Here is a 14,377-nt window from a genome sequence, read left to right on the forward strand (position 1 = left end):
AAAGGTGGAGTCATATTGATCCATGTTTCTACTCTTGAGCTAGAGCTATTGATGTTTTTGGTCTTTATTCTTAGTGTCAATAAACTCTACTTTTCCTACTTTCAAGCATAACCATTTGCTTTGTTGTTGTTCAGCTGCTTAGTCATGTCTGACTCTGCAATCCCATGGAGTGCAGCACGCCAGGCTTCCCTGTCCTTTACCATCTCCTGGAGCTTGCTCAAATTCATGTCCATTGAGTCGGTGATACCATCCAAAAATATCATCATCTGTCATCCCCTTCTCTTACCAACAATCTTTCCGAGCCTCGGGGTCTTTTCCCAGTGAGTTGGCTCTTCGCATTACGTGGCCAAAGTATTAGAGCTTCAGCTTCAGCATCAGTCCTTCCAATGAATACTCAGGGTTGATTTCCTTTAGGATTGACTGGTTTGATCTCCCTGCTGTCCAAAGGACTCTCAAGAGTCTTCTCCAAAACGACAGTTTGAAAGAGTTAATTCTTTGATGCTCAGCCTCCTTTATGTCCAACACTCACATCCCTACATACAAGAAAAACCATTGCTTTGACTATACAAACCTTTGTCATTTTTTAATACACTATCTAAGTTTATCATAGCTTTACTTCCAAGGAGTAAGCATCTTTTAATTTCATGGCTGCAGTCACTGTCTGCAGTGATTTTGGAGGCCAAGAAAATAAAGTCTGTCACAGTTTCCATTGTTTCCCCATCTGTTTGCCATGAAGTGATGAGACTGGATGCTATGGTCTTAGTTTTTTTAATGTTGAGTTTTAAGCCAGCTTTTTCACTCTCCTCTTTCACTTTCATCAAGAGGCTCTTTCCTCTTCACTTTCTGCCATGAGGGTGGTGTCATCTGCAATCTTGATTCCAGCTTGTGCTTCATCCAACATGGCATTTCACATGATGTACTTTGCATATTAGTTAAATAAGCAGGGTGACAAGATACAGCCTTGACGTACTCCTTTCCCAGTTTGGAACCAGTCCATTTTTCCATGTCCGTTTCTAACTGTTGCTTCTTCAACTGTGTAGTTTTCTCAGGAGGCATGTAAGGTGGTCTGGTATTCCCATCTCTTTAAGAATTTTCCAGGGCTTGTTGTGATCCACACAGTCAAAGGCTTTAGCATAGTCAGTGAAGCAGAAGTAGATGTTTTTCTGGAACTCTCTTGCTTTTTCTGTGATCGAATGGATGTTGGCAATTTGATCTAATTCCCCTGCCCTTTCTAAATTCAGCTTGTACATCTGAAAGTTTTCAGTTCATATACTGTTGAAGCTTAGCTTGGAGAATTTTGAGCATGACCTTGCTAACATGTGAAATGAGTGCAATTGGACGGTAGTTCAAACATTCGTTGGCATTGCCTTTCTTTGGGATTGGAATGAAAAATGACCTTTTCCAGTCCTCTGGCCACTGCTGAGTTTTCCAAATTTGTTGGTTTATTGAGTGCAGGATTTTTACAGCATCATCTTTTAGGATTTGAATTAGCTCAGCTGGAATTCCATCACCTCCACTAGCTTTGTTCGTAGTGATGCCTCCTGAGGCCCACTTGACTTCACACTCCAGGATGTCTGGCTCTAGGTGAGTGATCACACCATTGTGGTTACCTGGGTCATGAAGATCTCTTTTGTATAGTTCTTTTGTGTATTCCTGCCACTTCTTAATATCTTCTGCTTCTGTTAGGTCCATACCGTTTCTGTCCTTTATTGTGCCATCTTTGCATGAAACGTTCCTTTGGTATCTCTAATTTTCTTGAAGAGATCTCTAGTCTTTCCCATTCTATTGTTTTCCTCTGTTTCTTGCATTGTTCACTTAGAAAGTCTTTCTCATCTGTCCCTGCTGTTCCTTGGAACTCTGCATTCAAATGGGTTTATCTTTCCCTTTCTCCTTCGTTTTTCACTTCTTTTCTCTCAGCTATTTGTAAGGTTTGCCCAGACAACCATTTTCCATTTTTGTTTCTTTTTTGGGGGAATGGTTTTGATTATTGCCTTCTGTACAATGTTTGAACCTCTGTCCTTAGTTCTTCAGGCACTCTGTTTATCAGATCTAATCCTTGGAATCTATTTGTCACTTCCACTATATAATCAACAGATTTGATTTAGGTCATACCTGAATCGCCTAGTGGTTTTCCCTACTTTTTTCAATTTAAGTCTGGATTTTGCAATCAGCAGTTCATGACCTGAGCCATAGTCAACTCCCAGTCATGTTTTTGCTAACTGTATAGAGCTTCTCCATCTCTGGCTGCAAGGAATACGCCAATCTAATTTTGGTGTTGACCATCTCATGATGTCCTGTATAGAGCTGTCCCTTGTGTTTTTAGAAGAGGGTGTTTACTATGACCAGCATGTACTCTTGGCAAAACTCTGTTAGCCTTTGACCTGCTTGCTTCATTTTGTACTCCAAGGCCAAACTTCCCCGTTACTCCTGGTGTCCCTTGACTTCCTATTTTTGCATTCCAGTCCCCTGTGATGAAAAGGACATCTTTTTTTTTGGTGTTAGAAGGTCTTGTAGGTCTTCATAGAACCATTTGACTTCAGCTTCTATGGCATTAGTGGTTGGGGCATAGATTTGGATTACTGTGATATTGAAGGTTTGCCTTAGCAATGAACTGAGATCATTCTGTCATTTTTGATATTGTACCCATGTACTGCATTTTGGACTCTTTTGTTGACTATGAGAGCTACTCCATTTTTTCTAAGGGATTCTTGCCCATTGTAGTAGGTATAATGGTCATATGAATTAAATTCACCCATTCCCATCCATTTTAGTTCACTGATTTCTAAAATGTTGATGTTTGACCAATTGCTGTCTCCTGTTTGACCACTTCCAATTTACCTTGATTCAGGTAAATTGACCTGTACCTAACATTCCTGGTTCCTATGCAATATTGTTCTTTACAGCATCGAACTTTGCTTTCACCACCAGACACATCCATAATTGGGCTTTATTTCCACTTTGGCTCAGCCTCTTTCATTCCTTCCGGAGCTATTTCTCTGCTCTTTCTTCAGTAGCATACTGGACATTTGCTTGGCCATGTACCTTCAGAAACTACTTGCCTGATTGGAGAGAAAACTTTTTCCAGCATGTTCTATATTTTACATAGCATGAGATGGAAAAGAACTCTGTCATCCTGTTCTGTCCTAGAATAGGACTTTTTGTGAGGTGGTCATCATGGTCACCAGCTTCAGTGTCATATGTAACCTTGTCTGGAACCTATAACAAGTTTTTCTGGAAGGATTAAAATTAAGGTTGTATAGTTTGGGCAGGTGTGGTGTTGGATAAGGGCCGAACCAGAAGAAACAATGAAATTGCCAGGCAGGATAGGAGAAGTCATGGCATCAAGAGGAAACAGCATTGAGGAATTGGTTAATGGCAGGAAAATAGCTTGGTGTGGAGGACCTGGGGAAGTTCCTCAGTGGTGAGACAGAGGCATCTGGTGGAAGACGGGAAGTGTGGGGACAGAGGAAATGAAACTGAAGAGCTCAGTGGTATGAGGTTTTTAGACTTACAGCTCCTGACTTCTTTGGATAACAGGTTTAGGTTTTTAGCCCCACTTCTATAATTTTCTACAGAGATGATGTGAAGCTCACCTTTTCCTGGTTAAATTTCCTTATCAGAGGTTCAATAGGTAATCTTTCAATTCTTTTAAAGTTCTGAAATTCAGTAGTCTACCATGACAATAAATAACCAAAGCCTACACAAAGTTCAAGGATTCACTGAGTATCAAAGCACAAAGTCTCCTTCCATGAGAGCATCTTCTATGGTGTTCCTTAGGAAGGGAGCCACTCAGTTGCTCTGTCTGATGCATGTAAGAATTCAGTTGCCTAATATGGGTGTCTGTCATATGATAGTATATATATTAGAAAAATCAAAGGACTGGCACCTACCGCCGCTATAGTCATGGGTTCTGAGTATGTTCAAATGAACAGCTTAATACTTATTTCTTTAAAGATTACTTGATTTAAATAAATTCATGATAAAATACTAAATCTTCATGTTTACTCCTTGATGTGTATTTTGTAGAAAATTTTAATTTAAAATTAAAGTTTCTTATAAACATAAATTCTTTTAAGTATTAGAAAATTAATAAATACATATCAACTGTCTGTTAAATAGCATCTAAGAGGCCAAAAGCTGTACAAACTCAGTGAGCTTAATCTCATTTCAAAGAAGGAAGAAGGGATAACAGGCCCATAGGATTTGGGGAAGGCTTCTTAGGGATCTGGAATGGTGGGTGAGATTTGTATTGGCAGGAGGGAAGGAATTCTAAGCCGGAGAAACAGTATAATCAGAAGTGTGATGGTAGAAACATCTCAAGCTTGTGTAGTATCACAAGGAATGCCCTGTGAAACACAGTTGGATGTTGAGGAACAAGGGGAAGTGACTATGAAGAAGAAAAGTTTAGTTGGCTGTTCTCTTTGGAAGGAAAAGGGTAGATCCAGATGACCTTTATGTTTCTTTCCAGGTTTAGGATTTTGGTTGAACACAAAAAACATACAGAACTGGATGGGGAGCACTCTTTAGGCTTGAGGAGATAGATGATGGTAGCGACGATGGCAGTATGAATTTTAAGTCTGTGCGTGACTGGAAAGGCATCTAAGCAGTGTGTTCCTATTTCAGCTACCCTGAGGCGGAGTGCTGCTCACATCTGGGTTATGATGTGTGATGATCCTTTTACATGAAAGAAGTTGCTTGTTGAATGTTCTAATTGAAAAGACACTGGAGACATATGATCCTACTTTCCACAGGGCACGAAGGCCCTTCCTAAGAGAGACTCCTGTATTTTGAAATCTTACTGGTCAGCCAGCCTATGGCAACCAAACACACAAAATAACCTGTGTAGAAACCTCTAACTTATTGTCATCAGCAGCACCTTATGTGAACTGTGCACCCAGGGATGTTATGTTTCCTAGGAAATGGCTTGGACTTTCTTTTATTTTGCAATATCTGGAAATGCAAAAGAAAAGAAAGATTCAAAGGATTTGTGATGAACCATTCTTTTGAAATTTTTCATAAGTCTTCCTTGTCTCTTAGGATGGTGTTTTCAAGTTGCAAGTGTGACCTACAAGCAAGTAATGAAATCAGTTAGGAAATTGTAACTGACACTTTTTTTAATGACGTACAGTAGAATAGAAGAGGAAGTATCAGAGTTAATTACATATAGTAGATATAAATGTATTGTTTCATAGTGTGTATGTGTGTGTGAGAGAGAGGGAGAGACTGGTTTATGGTATATATATATATATATTTTTTTTTTTTACTATAAGTTATGGAGAAGAATGGGCTTCCCAGGTGATGCTAGTGTTAAAGAACCCGCCTGCCCATGCAGGGGATACTAGGTATGCAGAGACGTGGTTTCGATCCTGGGGTCGGAAAGATCCCCTGGAGGAGGGCATGGCAACCCACTCCAGTATTTGTGCCTGGAGAATCCCATGGATAGAGGAGCCTGGTGGCCTACAGTCCAGAGGGTCACAGAGAGTCAGACACGACTGAAGCAACTTAGCACACAGACATGCATGCATGGAGAACATTTGAAAAGCCATGGTCTTAGGGTCAAGGTTAGTTTTTGCCGGGTCAAGGTTATTTTTTGCCCAGTACAGACTGAGGTTTTTAAAAATATGAGCAGCATTAAGTTAAGGGACTTTTCAGTTTGTGGTCGTTGAATCAAAGAGCTGAAAGTTTTTCTTATTTCTGCCTCCCACCTCTCCACTTAGATCAATGCTGAATCTCCTTACCTTCTCTCAGTGGGGAGGGAAGGGTGACAAAGTGGTGGTAAGAGAAGAAGCAGTACCTGGAGTTCTCATGCTAGGAAATGGGTGAAAAGTTAGCGCCATATGAACCTTGCTAGAGTACTACTAGTAATCATACACATTTCTGTGACACAGTGTCTTTTTCAGTGTTTTAATTGTTCTTGTTTGGACTTGTGGTAATTCTATAGGGTAAGTGGGGAAGATACTATTATCCTTTTCTCCTGCCGCTCCCCTAATTGCTCCTTGTTACTCAGTTATAGGTCATTATTGAGTTCCTCAGTTGGCATCACTGAGCCTTTGCTCAGACTGGAACACCTTTCTTCTTATTCTTCCTGGGAAACTCCTTCAGTTTGTAAGCCTCAACCCAAGGGCCTCTATTCTCTGAATCTTGCCCTGCCTAGATACATCTGGCTCCTAGCTCCTTTGGGCCGCTCTCTGACTTATCTACACCTCAATCAGCACACTTCATTTGTTTGCATGCCTTTAGTTTGAACTAAGGTGTCCACTTTTGGAAGTTGGGACCTGTACCTTGTTGGTCTGCCTTTGCATATCTAACATGTAGCATGCTGTCTGGAATACATGTGCTGAGGTTACAATAGAAGGAATAAGTGAGGAAACTGAGGTTTACAGAAGTGGCTTTTCAAAAGCTAGAACTAAAAATAGAACCCAGGTTTCTTCACATGCAGCCCGACCTTCGGCAGGCTCTGGCTGTGACTTGCCTGTGAGGTAAGCGATGGCGGGGAGTGGGTGGGTGGGTGTCCCCTGTCATACTGTGGGAGACTGAGGTCTCAGAAGGGCCAGTGACAGTGGTCTCTTGGGAAGAGGAAAACGAATGTTTTCTGAGTGCTTACTCTGAGGTCTGCATCTTACACGCTTTTAGGGTTTTATTTCACTTAACCCTCTTGACAACTCTCTGCCAATCTGCTTTATAGATGAGGAAACTCAGATGGACTTAAGCATCTTGCCCAAAGGCCCATACTGGTAAAAATAATAGTAGTTAATACTCGCTGTGTACTATACATGGTTCTGAGACATGTTTTACTTCATTTAATCTTCATGACAACCCTGTGAGAGAGGTTCTGTTATTATAACAGGCAGCTGAGGCCCTGAGAGGTTCAATGTCTTGCCTGAGATTAGTATTAATAACAGAGCTGACATTCAAATCTGAGCAGATTGGCTCCAAGACCCAGTTTTTCAAGGTTAGTTAGCAGCCTCTGGTAAGTGGTAGGGCTAGAGTAGCATTGATGCACGTAATGAGGTTTATGGGCTTCCCTGGTGGCTCAGATGGTAAAGAATCTGCATGCAATGCAGCAGACACAGGTTCAATCCCTGGGTTGGAGAGATCCCCTGGAAAAGACAATAGCAACCCACTCCAGTATTCTCGCCTGGAAAATCCCACGGAGAGGAGCCTGGCAGGCTACAGTCCATGGGATCACAAAGAGTCGGATGCCGCAGAGCAACTAACATGACTAAGCTTTATACTTTGTATCTCCCTTCACTTGTAGTTCAGTTTATCTCAATAAAGGCCCTTGATATCTGACGTTTACCTTGCTCTTTGTCTTAAAGATTCTACAGCATGGTGACAGTGACGGCAGCATCTCCCGGGAGGAGTGACAGCACATCTTCAGACTTTCTGTTCTTTAAAGTCAATGGCAAGCATAGGGGCTTTGAAATAGGGAGGGAACCAGATTTCAATATGGCTTTGCTGCTTCCGAAGTGCGTGACCTTGAGCAATTCACCTGACCTCTCTGTGACTTAGTTTCCCCATCTGTAAAACAGAGATAATATCAGTCCCCCTGGCATGCCAAGGTTTTGAGGATGCAGTGAGACAATGTGCGGGAAGTGCCGATAGCAGTGCTTGACGCGTGGAAAGTACTAAACAACTTACATAGTTAAGGACTAAGCGGAGTAAGTTGCTCTGAAGAGCTCTGCCCTGCATTCAAGCCCTCTTATCCCCAGGAATGTTGCAGGTACTGTGGAGATGGGGACTGGAGGCCCACTGTGGGCATCATCATGATGGCAGATTTTGTACCATGGGCAAGCAGCCAGAAAGAAGCTAACTGGGCGTGCTTTGCAGAGGCTGCCTGACAGCAGACATGTGGCAGCAGCTCAGTTCCCGGAGACCCAGGCCAACCTGAAAACACGGCCACCATGGCCATGAAGGGCTCTGCGCTTGCATCGCTAGTCCCTATAAACCACCCTCTGCCGCCCCGTCAGCCCTAGTAAAATCCTGTCAATGGTTCCTATCTTTAACAAATGATCTTTGCATTAATAATTCATTTGCTTTTGCATCGTTTATGAATCAAACATGCTAAGTGAGACCCTGACTATCAAGTGTTAGCTTAATAGGAATCCTGTAATATAGTACCAACATCTTATGTGTGGATCTATAAGATATTTCTCATAAGAAACTGTCCTCATCTTCTAATGAATTTTACCAGGATTCCTAGTTAGCCACGTACTATTACCACCTTTACTAGGTTTGGGAGATTTGCTCTTTGAAAAGAATTGGTAACACACACAGACGTATATACACACACATGCACAGAAATCAGGACTCAAGAGAAACTAGCTATGGGTCCCCAGGAAATGTGAAATGTTTCTTTCTAGCTTTTGTGACCTTGTAGTGGCTTCTGCATCATAAAAGCCTGCTTTCAGTGTTTGCTGCCTTGCATGCCTTCATAATCAAATTATCTGTTTAAAAAAAAAGTTAAAGCTTTGCCTTAAGAAATGCTGAGTGAAATGATCAGATTTTTTGGCACTCAAGACTTCTCTTGTTGCTGTGCAGTTGTTTCAGAATGACTAATGCTTTTCAGAGTCAAGCCATCCAGGCACCAGTACTCAGTACATTTTGTCCAGGGGTGTTTGTACTTTTGTCTTTTAAACAGCTAATTAAATGAGCACCTTTTGGCAGACGCTTCTCCCATAGGCTTGTCACTGCAGCAGAGGCCTTCAGCAGAGGGGCTTGGCTTCCAGGCCAGCTGTAAATGAATGAGGGTAAAAATGCAGTCACTTCCCAAATGCTGCCCCCAGCAACACAGTGTCACAGACCCTTCCATTCTGAGGGGAAATGTGTAGACTGAGAAAACCTCAGCATCTGGATTTAGCTCTAAATTTTAAAAAAAGCGTCATTGTTTGTCACCATATCCCACCTTTTCAAATTGTCTGCACTTCTTAATACTTCTTCTTATCCCACATTTTTAGGAGTCTGTCTCTTCCCGTCTGCCTCTGCTGTATATGTCCTTTGTTTTATCGTCTCTGGCTCTTAGTTCTTTTTTTTCCTGCTTTCATGTTTTAGATACCTTCCTTTGCAAGTCAGTTCAAAAGTCTTCTTTCCAAATCTTTGTCCTTATTTCCAGTGTAATCACTTCTCTGCCTTATTCCCACTTCCGTTTCCTCCATGTGCCCCTTGAGTTCCGTTCATCTAAATTCATTCAGCTTCTTTCATTTCCCGATCACACGCCCTCCTTCAGAACTGTTTTTTCTGGTTTTTCATCTTTTCAGAAACCTGAAACCTTTCTCTTCAGCTGGAACAATGACTGAATATTTCCTGAGTATAAGGTACAAGAACACGTCTCAAATTCTGCCTCTTTGCTTTTCCCCCCCAACTTTATTAAGGAATAATATAGAATTGTGTGTGTGTAAAGTACACAGCAGGACAATTTGATAGACATATACCTTGTGGAATTGATGACCGAGATCAAGATAATGAACACATCCATCACTTCATATAGTTAACTCTGTTCCCTTTTTTTGTGGTGAGAACAAAAAGATACACACTCAGAAACTTTCAAGTAAACAGTTATCAACTCCAGTCATCATACTGTATATTAGATCCTCAGAACTTACACTTCCTCCAATTGAAACCGTGTGCCCTTTGATCTACACCTCCCATTCCTCCTCCCCTCCCTCTGGCAATCACCATTCTGTTTTCTCTGTGAAGTCAGCCTTTTTTTTTTTGAGTTCACATATACATGGTGTGTGCAGCATATGTTTTTCTCTGTCTGGCTTATTTCATTTGGCAGAGAAGTCTCATTACTCAACCGCATCCCGCTCTCCTGCCGGCACCTAGCCTCCTGGAAGGTTTAGTTCCAGAACTCAATGATGCCCTCTCTCAGGGCCTTGGCATCTGCCAGAGGAGAATGTGCTTATTTCCTGTCATACCAGCTGAATAGCTTAACACCTGAAAGAGCATGGTATATGTTGATCCATGGTAGAATTTACATCAAATCTGTGTTAACCATGTTTGTACTTTTAAAATTTCCACTGGCTCCAAGCGAGGAAAGGAGGGGAGGGGGATAAATTGGGAGATTGGGATTGACATATATATTTATATATATATTATATATATAATATATATATACACACACACACTATTTTTTGTTATGTATTCAGATATTACCTTTTATTTTTGGGGGGGTATAGTTGCTTTCCATATATATACTAATGATACTATGTATAAAATAAATAACTAATAAGAAGCTAGTGTATAGCACAGGGAACTCAGTGCTCTGTGGTGACCTAAATGGGAAGGAAATCCAAAAAGAGGGGATATATGTAAACCTATAGTTAATTCACTTTGCTGTGCAGTAGAAACTAGCACAACATTGTAAAGCAACTAGACTCCAACAAAAATTAATTTAAAAAATAAAATTTCCACTGGGGACTGCACTCAGTGTGTAGCTAAAGCACACATTTTATGGGAGGGAATTGGGAATAAAGGGTGTTTGCTGGAATCACAGCTGCTCATAGACCTAAGGGTCAGCATGGAAGCTGGGATAAAGGGAAACCAGGCAATACTGGCGGGGAGGGGACACCACATGGGCAGCCCTCCCCCTGCTCTGATTGTCCCTCTAGTCCTTCTCTCTCCACAAGGTTGATATCATAGCTCTGCAGAGTGTGAGAAAGAAAGATCCCATTACCTAGAAAAATCAGTATTGGTTGAGAGATTTATTCAGGTTCATCTTGTAAATCATCACTAGTGTGGGGGCCAGAGCTTTGGGTTTCCTAGCCCCTGCCCATGGACAGAGGAGCCTGGTAGGCTGCAGTCCATGGGGTCACAAAGAGTTGGACACGACTGAGCAACTTCACTTTCACTTTTCACTTTCATGCATTGGAGAAGGAAATGGCAACCCACTCCAGTGTTCTTGCCTGGAGAATCCCAGGGACAGGGGAGCCTGGTGGGCTGCCGTCTATGGGGTTGCACAGAGTCAGACACGACTGAAGCAACTTAGCAGCAGCAGCAGCTGCTTCCTGCAGGTCTCGTGGCTTGCCTTGGTGAAATACACCTGTCCTTGGGTGCCTGAGGGGACAGTGATGAACAATAAGAGTTGTTTATTTCCATCGAGTCAGAGAGTTTACATAAACAGTAAAACAGATAAAACAGTGGGCCTGTTTTATCCTTTATGTTTTCTTAACAAGAAGAAATTTCTGCTTTTTATACTTCCCCATCATAAATGTCTATTGAGTACCTTCTTGATTTTAGACGGTATACTGACTGTAAGACATTGCTTCTGTTCTGAAGGCTACAAATCTGTGCGGCTCTAATGTTTTTTGGTTGTCGGGGCATGGCCATGATTTGAGACAATGGTTGGGTGGTGTGTGAGATAGATTGTGTGAGTGACTTATAGGGAATCCTACTTATAGGCTTATCTGAGGAAATAAGCTTATTAAAAAAGATAACTAAAGGAACAAAGAAATATACACAAGAGCAAGTAAAGGGTCCAGGCAAAAAGTACCGTGGATTTGGATCATCTGTGGAGTCCTCCTTGAGGAGAGAGGAGAGACGAGGGGGTCTGTGTGATGTATGGAGAGGAGAGGGCAAGGCCTTACTGATAGGGGAGAGGAGGGGTGGAAGGCAGGCATATAGACATCTAGAGAGACATGCCGAGGTCAAGAGGGGGAGGACAGGACAGGGCGGCGGGTCTCTGGAATAAGGGCTTTGCATGGTGATGACAGTTTGGTTTGAGAAGTGACTGGACCAGAGGTTGAAAGGCCTTGAATCCCAAGATTGCGTGGACTTTATTGTCAAATGTCTACAGAGACCGAGTAGAACACCTTGGTGTGTGAATTGGGCCTGGGGTGGGAATCAGGCCCTAGGGAGGGGTGGCACTGTGGCTAACCTGACAGTTCAACCTTTGTTAAAAGCCTCCATGCAGGCCAAGGCAAATAGGTCTGGGGCCAGTCTTCAGCCCATAGCTAAGCTGCCTCACCTGGCAATGGAGAGCTCCTGTAGGACCTTGGGGTGTTGATGGCTTGAGAAGAAGATGGGAACTGCAAGATGGGCTGCAGAGGGAGAGATCCCTTAGGAGACTGCTGATATTGGCCCAGGACTCTGTGGGCAGTAGATAGCTCAGATACCAGAGAGAGACAGAGCTGGCTTATCCTAGCATTACTTTGCCAACAAAGGTCCGTCTAGTTAAGGCTATGGTTTTTCCAGTGGTCATGTATGGATGTGAGCGTTGGACTGTGAAGAAAGGTGAGCACCGAAGAATTGATGCTTTTGAACTGTGGTGTTGGAGAAGACTCTTGAGAGTCCCTTGGACTGCAAGGAGATCCAACCAGTCCATCTTAAAGGAGATCAGTCCTGGGTGTTCATTGGAAGGACTGATGTTGAAGCTGAAACTCCAATACTTTGGCCACCTGATGCAAAGAGCTGACTCATTTGAAAAGACCCTGATGCTGGGAAAGATTGAGGGCAGGAGAAGAAGGGGATGACAGAGGATGAGATGGTTGGATGGTATCACTGACTCAATGGACATGAGTTTGGGTAGACTCCAGGAGTTGGTGATGTACAGGGAGGCCTAGTGTGCTGTGGTTCATGGGGTCGCAAAGAGTCGGACACAATTGAGCAACTGAACTGAACTGAATGGGTGCTGCAGGAAAGCACATCTGTCATCAGCAGTCCCAGTCTACACAGGGAGGCAAGAGCAGCCAGGGAGGCCCAGGAGACTGCAGGGGAGAAGAAGAGAAGCAGGCCAGTGAAGCATGAGCTGGTGGAAATTTGGCAGGAGAGGAGCTAGAATAAGCAGGTGGCCAAAGTCGGAGAGACCTGGAGGCAGGAAGCAGGGATCTATCATGGGGACTAGGATTTGGGGGTAGGAGGCTGGTAAGAACAAGATTGGACCTACTCAAAGTTTTCCCACTTTCCTTTAGGCTTTTGGGCTTTTCCCTTTTCCCCTCCCAGCTGACCTCTCCTTCCTTCTAACCAAGAAGACATAAGTTACCTGGCATGAATTCCCCTAATTTCTTTCCCTTCACCAGCTTAGCCAGCTGGAAAGACCCCCATCTGTTACCTTCTAGCTTTTCTGTGACAGTGATTTCTCATCTCCCCAGGGGCCTCATCCTTATTTTTGCTCTCAGGTGCTCTCTTTTCGGCCATGAAAAAATGTAACCCTTGATCTTAACCTCCCTTTTGTAACTACTGCTTTATCTCCTACCATTTATTATACTCTTTTCTTAATACCTCAGACCATGCTACCTGTGCCATTCCACTGAGACTGCACTGATGAAGCCGCCATCACCATTTTGTTGCTTAACACTGCGTCTGTCTGGATTCCTTTTTCCCAGTCTTCTCTGCCCCAGGCCTTCCTCCATACCATCAGCTGAAGCATCTTCCTAAAAAGCACAGTTAACTCTGTCCAATCTTTTCTCCTTCCTCCTACGTGCTAGGTCAAACTCAGATTCCTTTGCTGGAATTGCAAGGCTCTTTTCACCTCTCTGTTTCCAGTCTTCTTTCCCATCTCCTGCCCCCATTCCAGTCCATGCTTCTGTGCGTCAGGCCTCTCCCTGTCACCTTGCGAGAATGCAGGGATGGTTTAATGCTCCTTGTGGTAATTCTTAAAAGGGCAAGCTCCTGTCCATCTTTCAAGATCTTTCCCTGTGGTATTTTCTGACTCTTAGGCAGAGTTTAATTATCCAGTGCTTCTATAGCACGCTGTTTATATACATAAAAATATTTAGCCCATTTTATTGTAATTCATTTGCAAATTTTCTATATCTCTTACTAGATTGTGAACTTGTCAAGGACAGGAATAACAAAGAATATCTTCATTCTGCACAGATGTTTATAAAATGAACTAACAAACATATTTACTGGATGGGTCACTGGGCGGCAGCTGCCCTAGCCTCTATCCTCGTCCTTGTCATAACCACAGGGATGGTCCTGCTGCCACTCAGGATCCTTCTTACTAACTCTAGGCTATCTTAATCCGATTGCTTTCTGGAATGCAGGTCCCCTATGTCCTGCTTTTCACCAGTGGCCTTCTTTTTTTGAGCTGGGAAAGTTTTGAAAAGGGTAGAAAGTAAAGCTGGGATGGGAACTGACTTGTGTGAGGAGTGACCCTAATCTCCTTCAAACGAGATTTCTTTGGGAGGCATGGGACTAAAGGTTGAGGGAGCTCCAGAGAATACCTGGAGTTTTATTATGTTGCTTGGGAAGCAGTTATATCAGGGCTGCTGACAGGACCAGCTGCATAATTTGTGGACCTCTTAAAAGAAGGCAGGAAAGGGGGAGGACTGAGAGTTTGGGGTTAACAGATGCAGACTATTATATACAGACTGGATAAACAAAAAGGTCCTACTATATAACCTGTGTCTGTGTGTGTGTGCACACGCATGCTCAG

At 42.9% G+C, this 14,377-nt stretch overlaps 1 protein-coding gene across 3 annotated transcripts in view; it reads left to right on the forward strand.

Annotated features, from left to right (window-relative positions):
* Nucleotides 1-14,377, forward strand: part of LPAR3 (lysophosphatidic acid receptor 3) — an 83,751-nt gene that overhangs the window by 30,857 nt on the left and 38,517 nt on the right. The window contains exon 3 of one of the 3 annotated variants that reach the window (XM_055585325.1): nucleotides 7,065-7,283. The exons of 1 other annotated variant lie outside the window; for it this stretch is intronic. In XM_055585325.1, coding sequence (XP_055441300.1) covers nucleotides 7,065-7,222 — 158 coding nt within the window. In that variant the 3' untranslated portion in view covers nucleotides 7,223-7,283. Of the gene's footprint in view, nucleotides 1-7,064; nucleotides 7,284-14,377 lie in introns of those variants that run through there. One more of the 3 variants, XM_055585326.1, reaches the window with a different exon arrangement.

The sequence above is a fragment of the Bubalus kerabau genome, chromosome 6 (assembly GCF_029407905.1).
Source record: "Bubalus kerabau isolate K-KA32 ecotype Philippines breed swamp buffalo chromosome 6, PCC_UOA_SB_1v2, whole genome shotgun sequence".
NCBI lineage: Eukaryota > Metazoa > Chordata > Mammalia > Artiodactyla > Bovidae > Bubalus > Bubalus kerabau.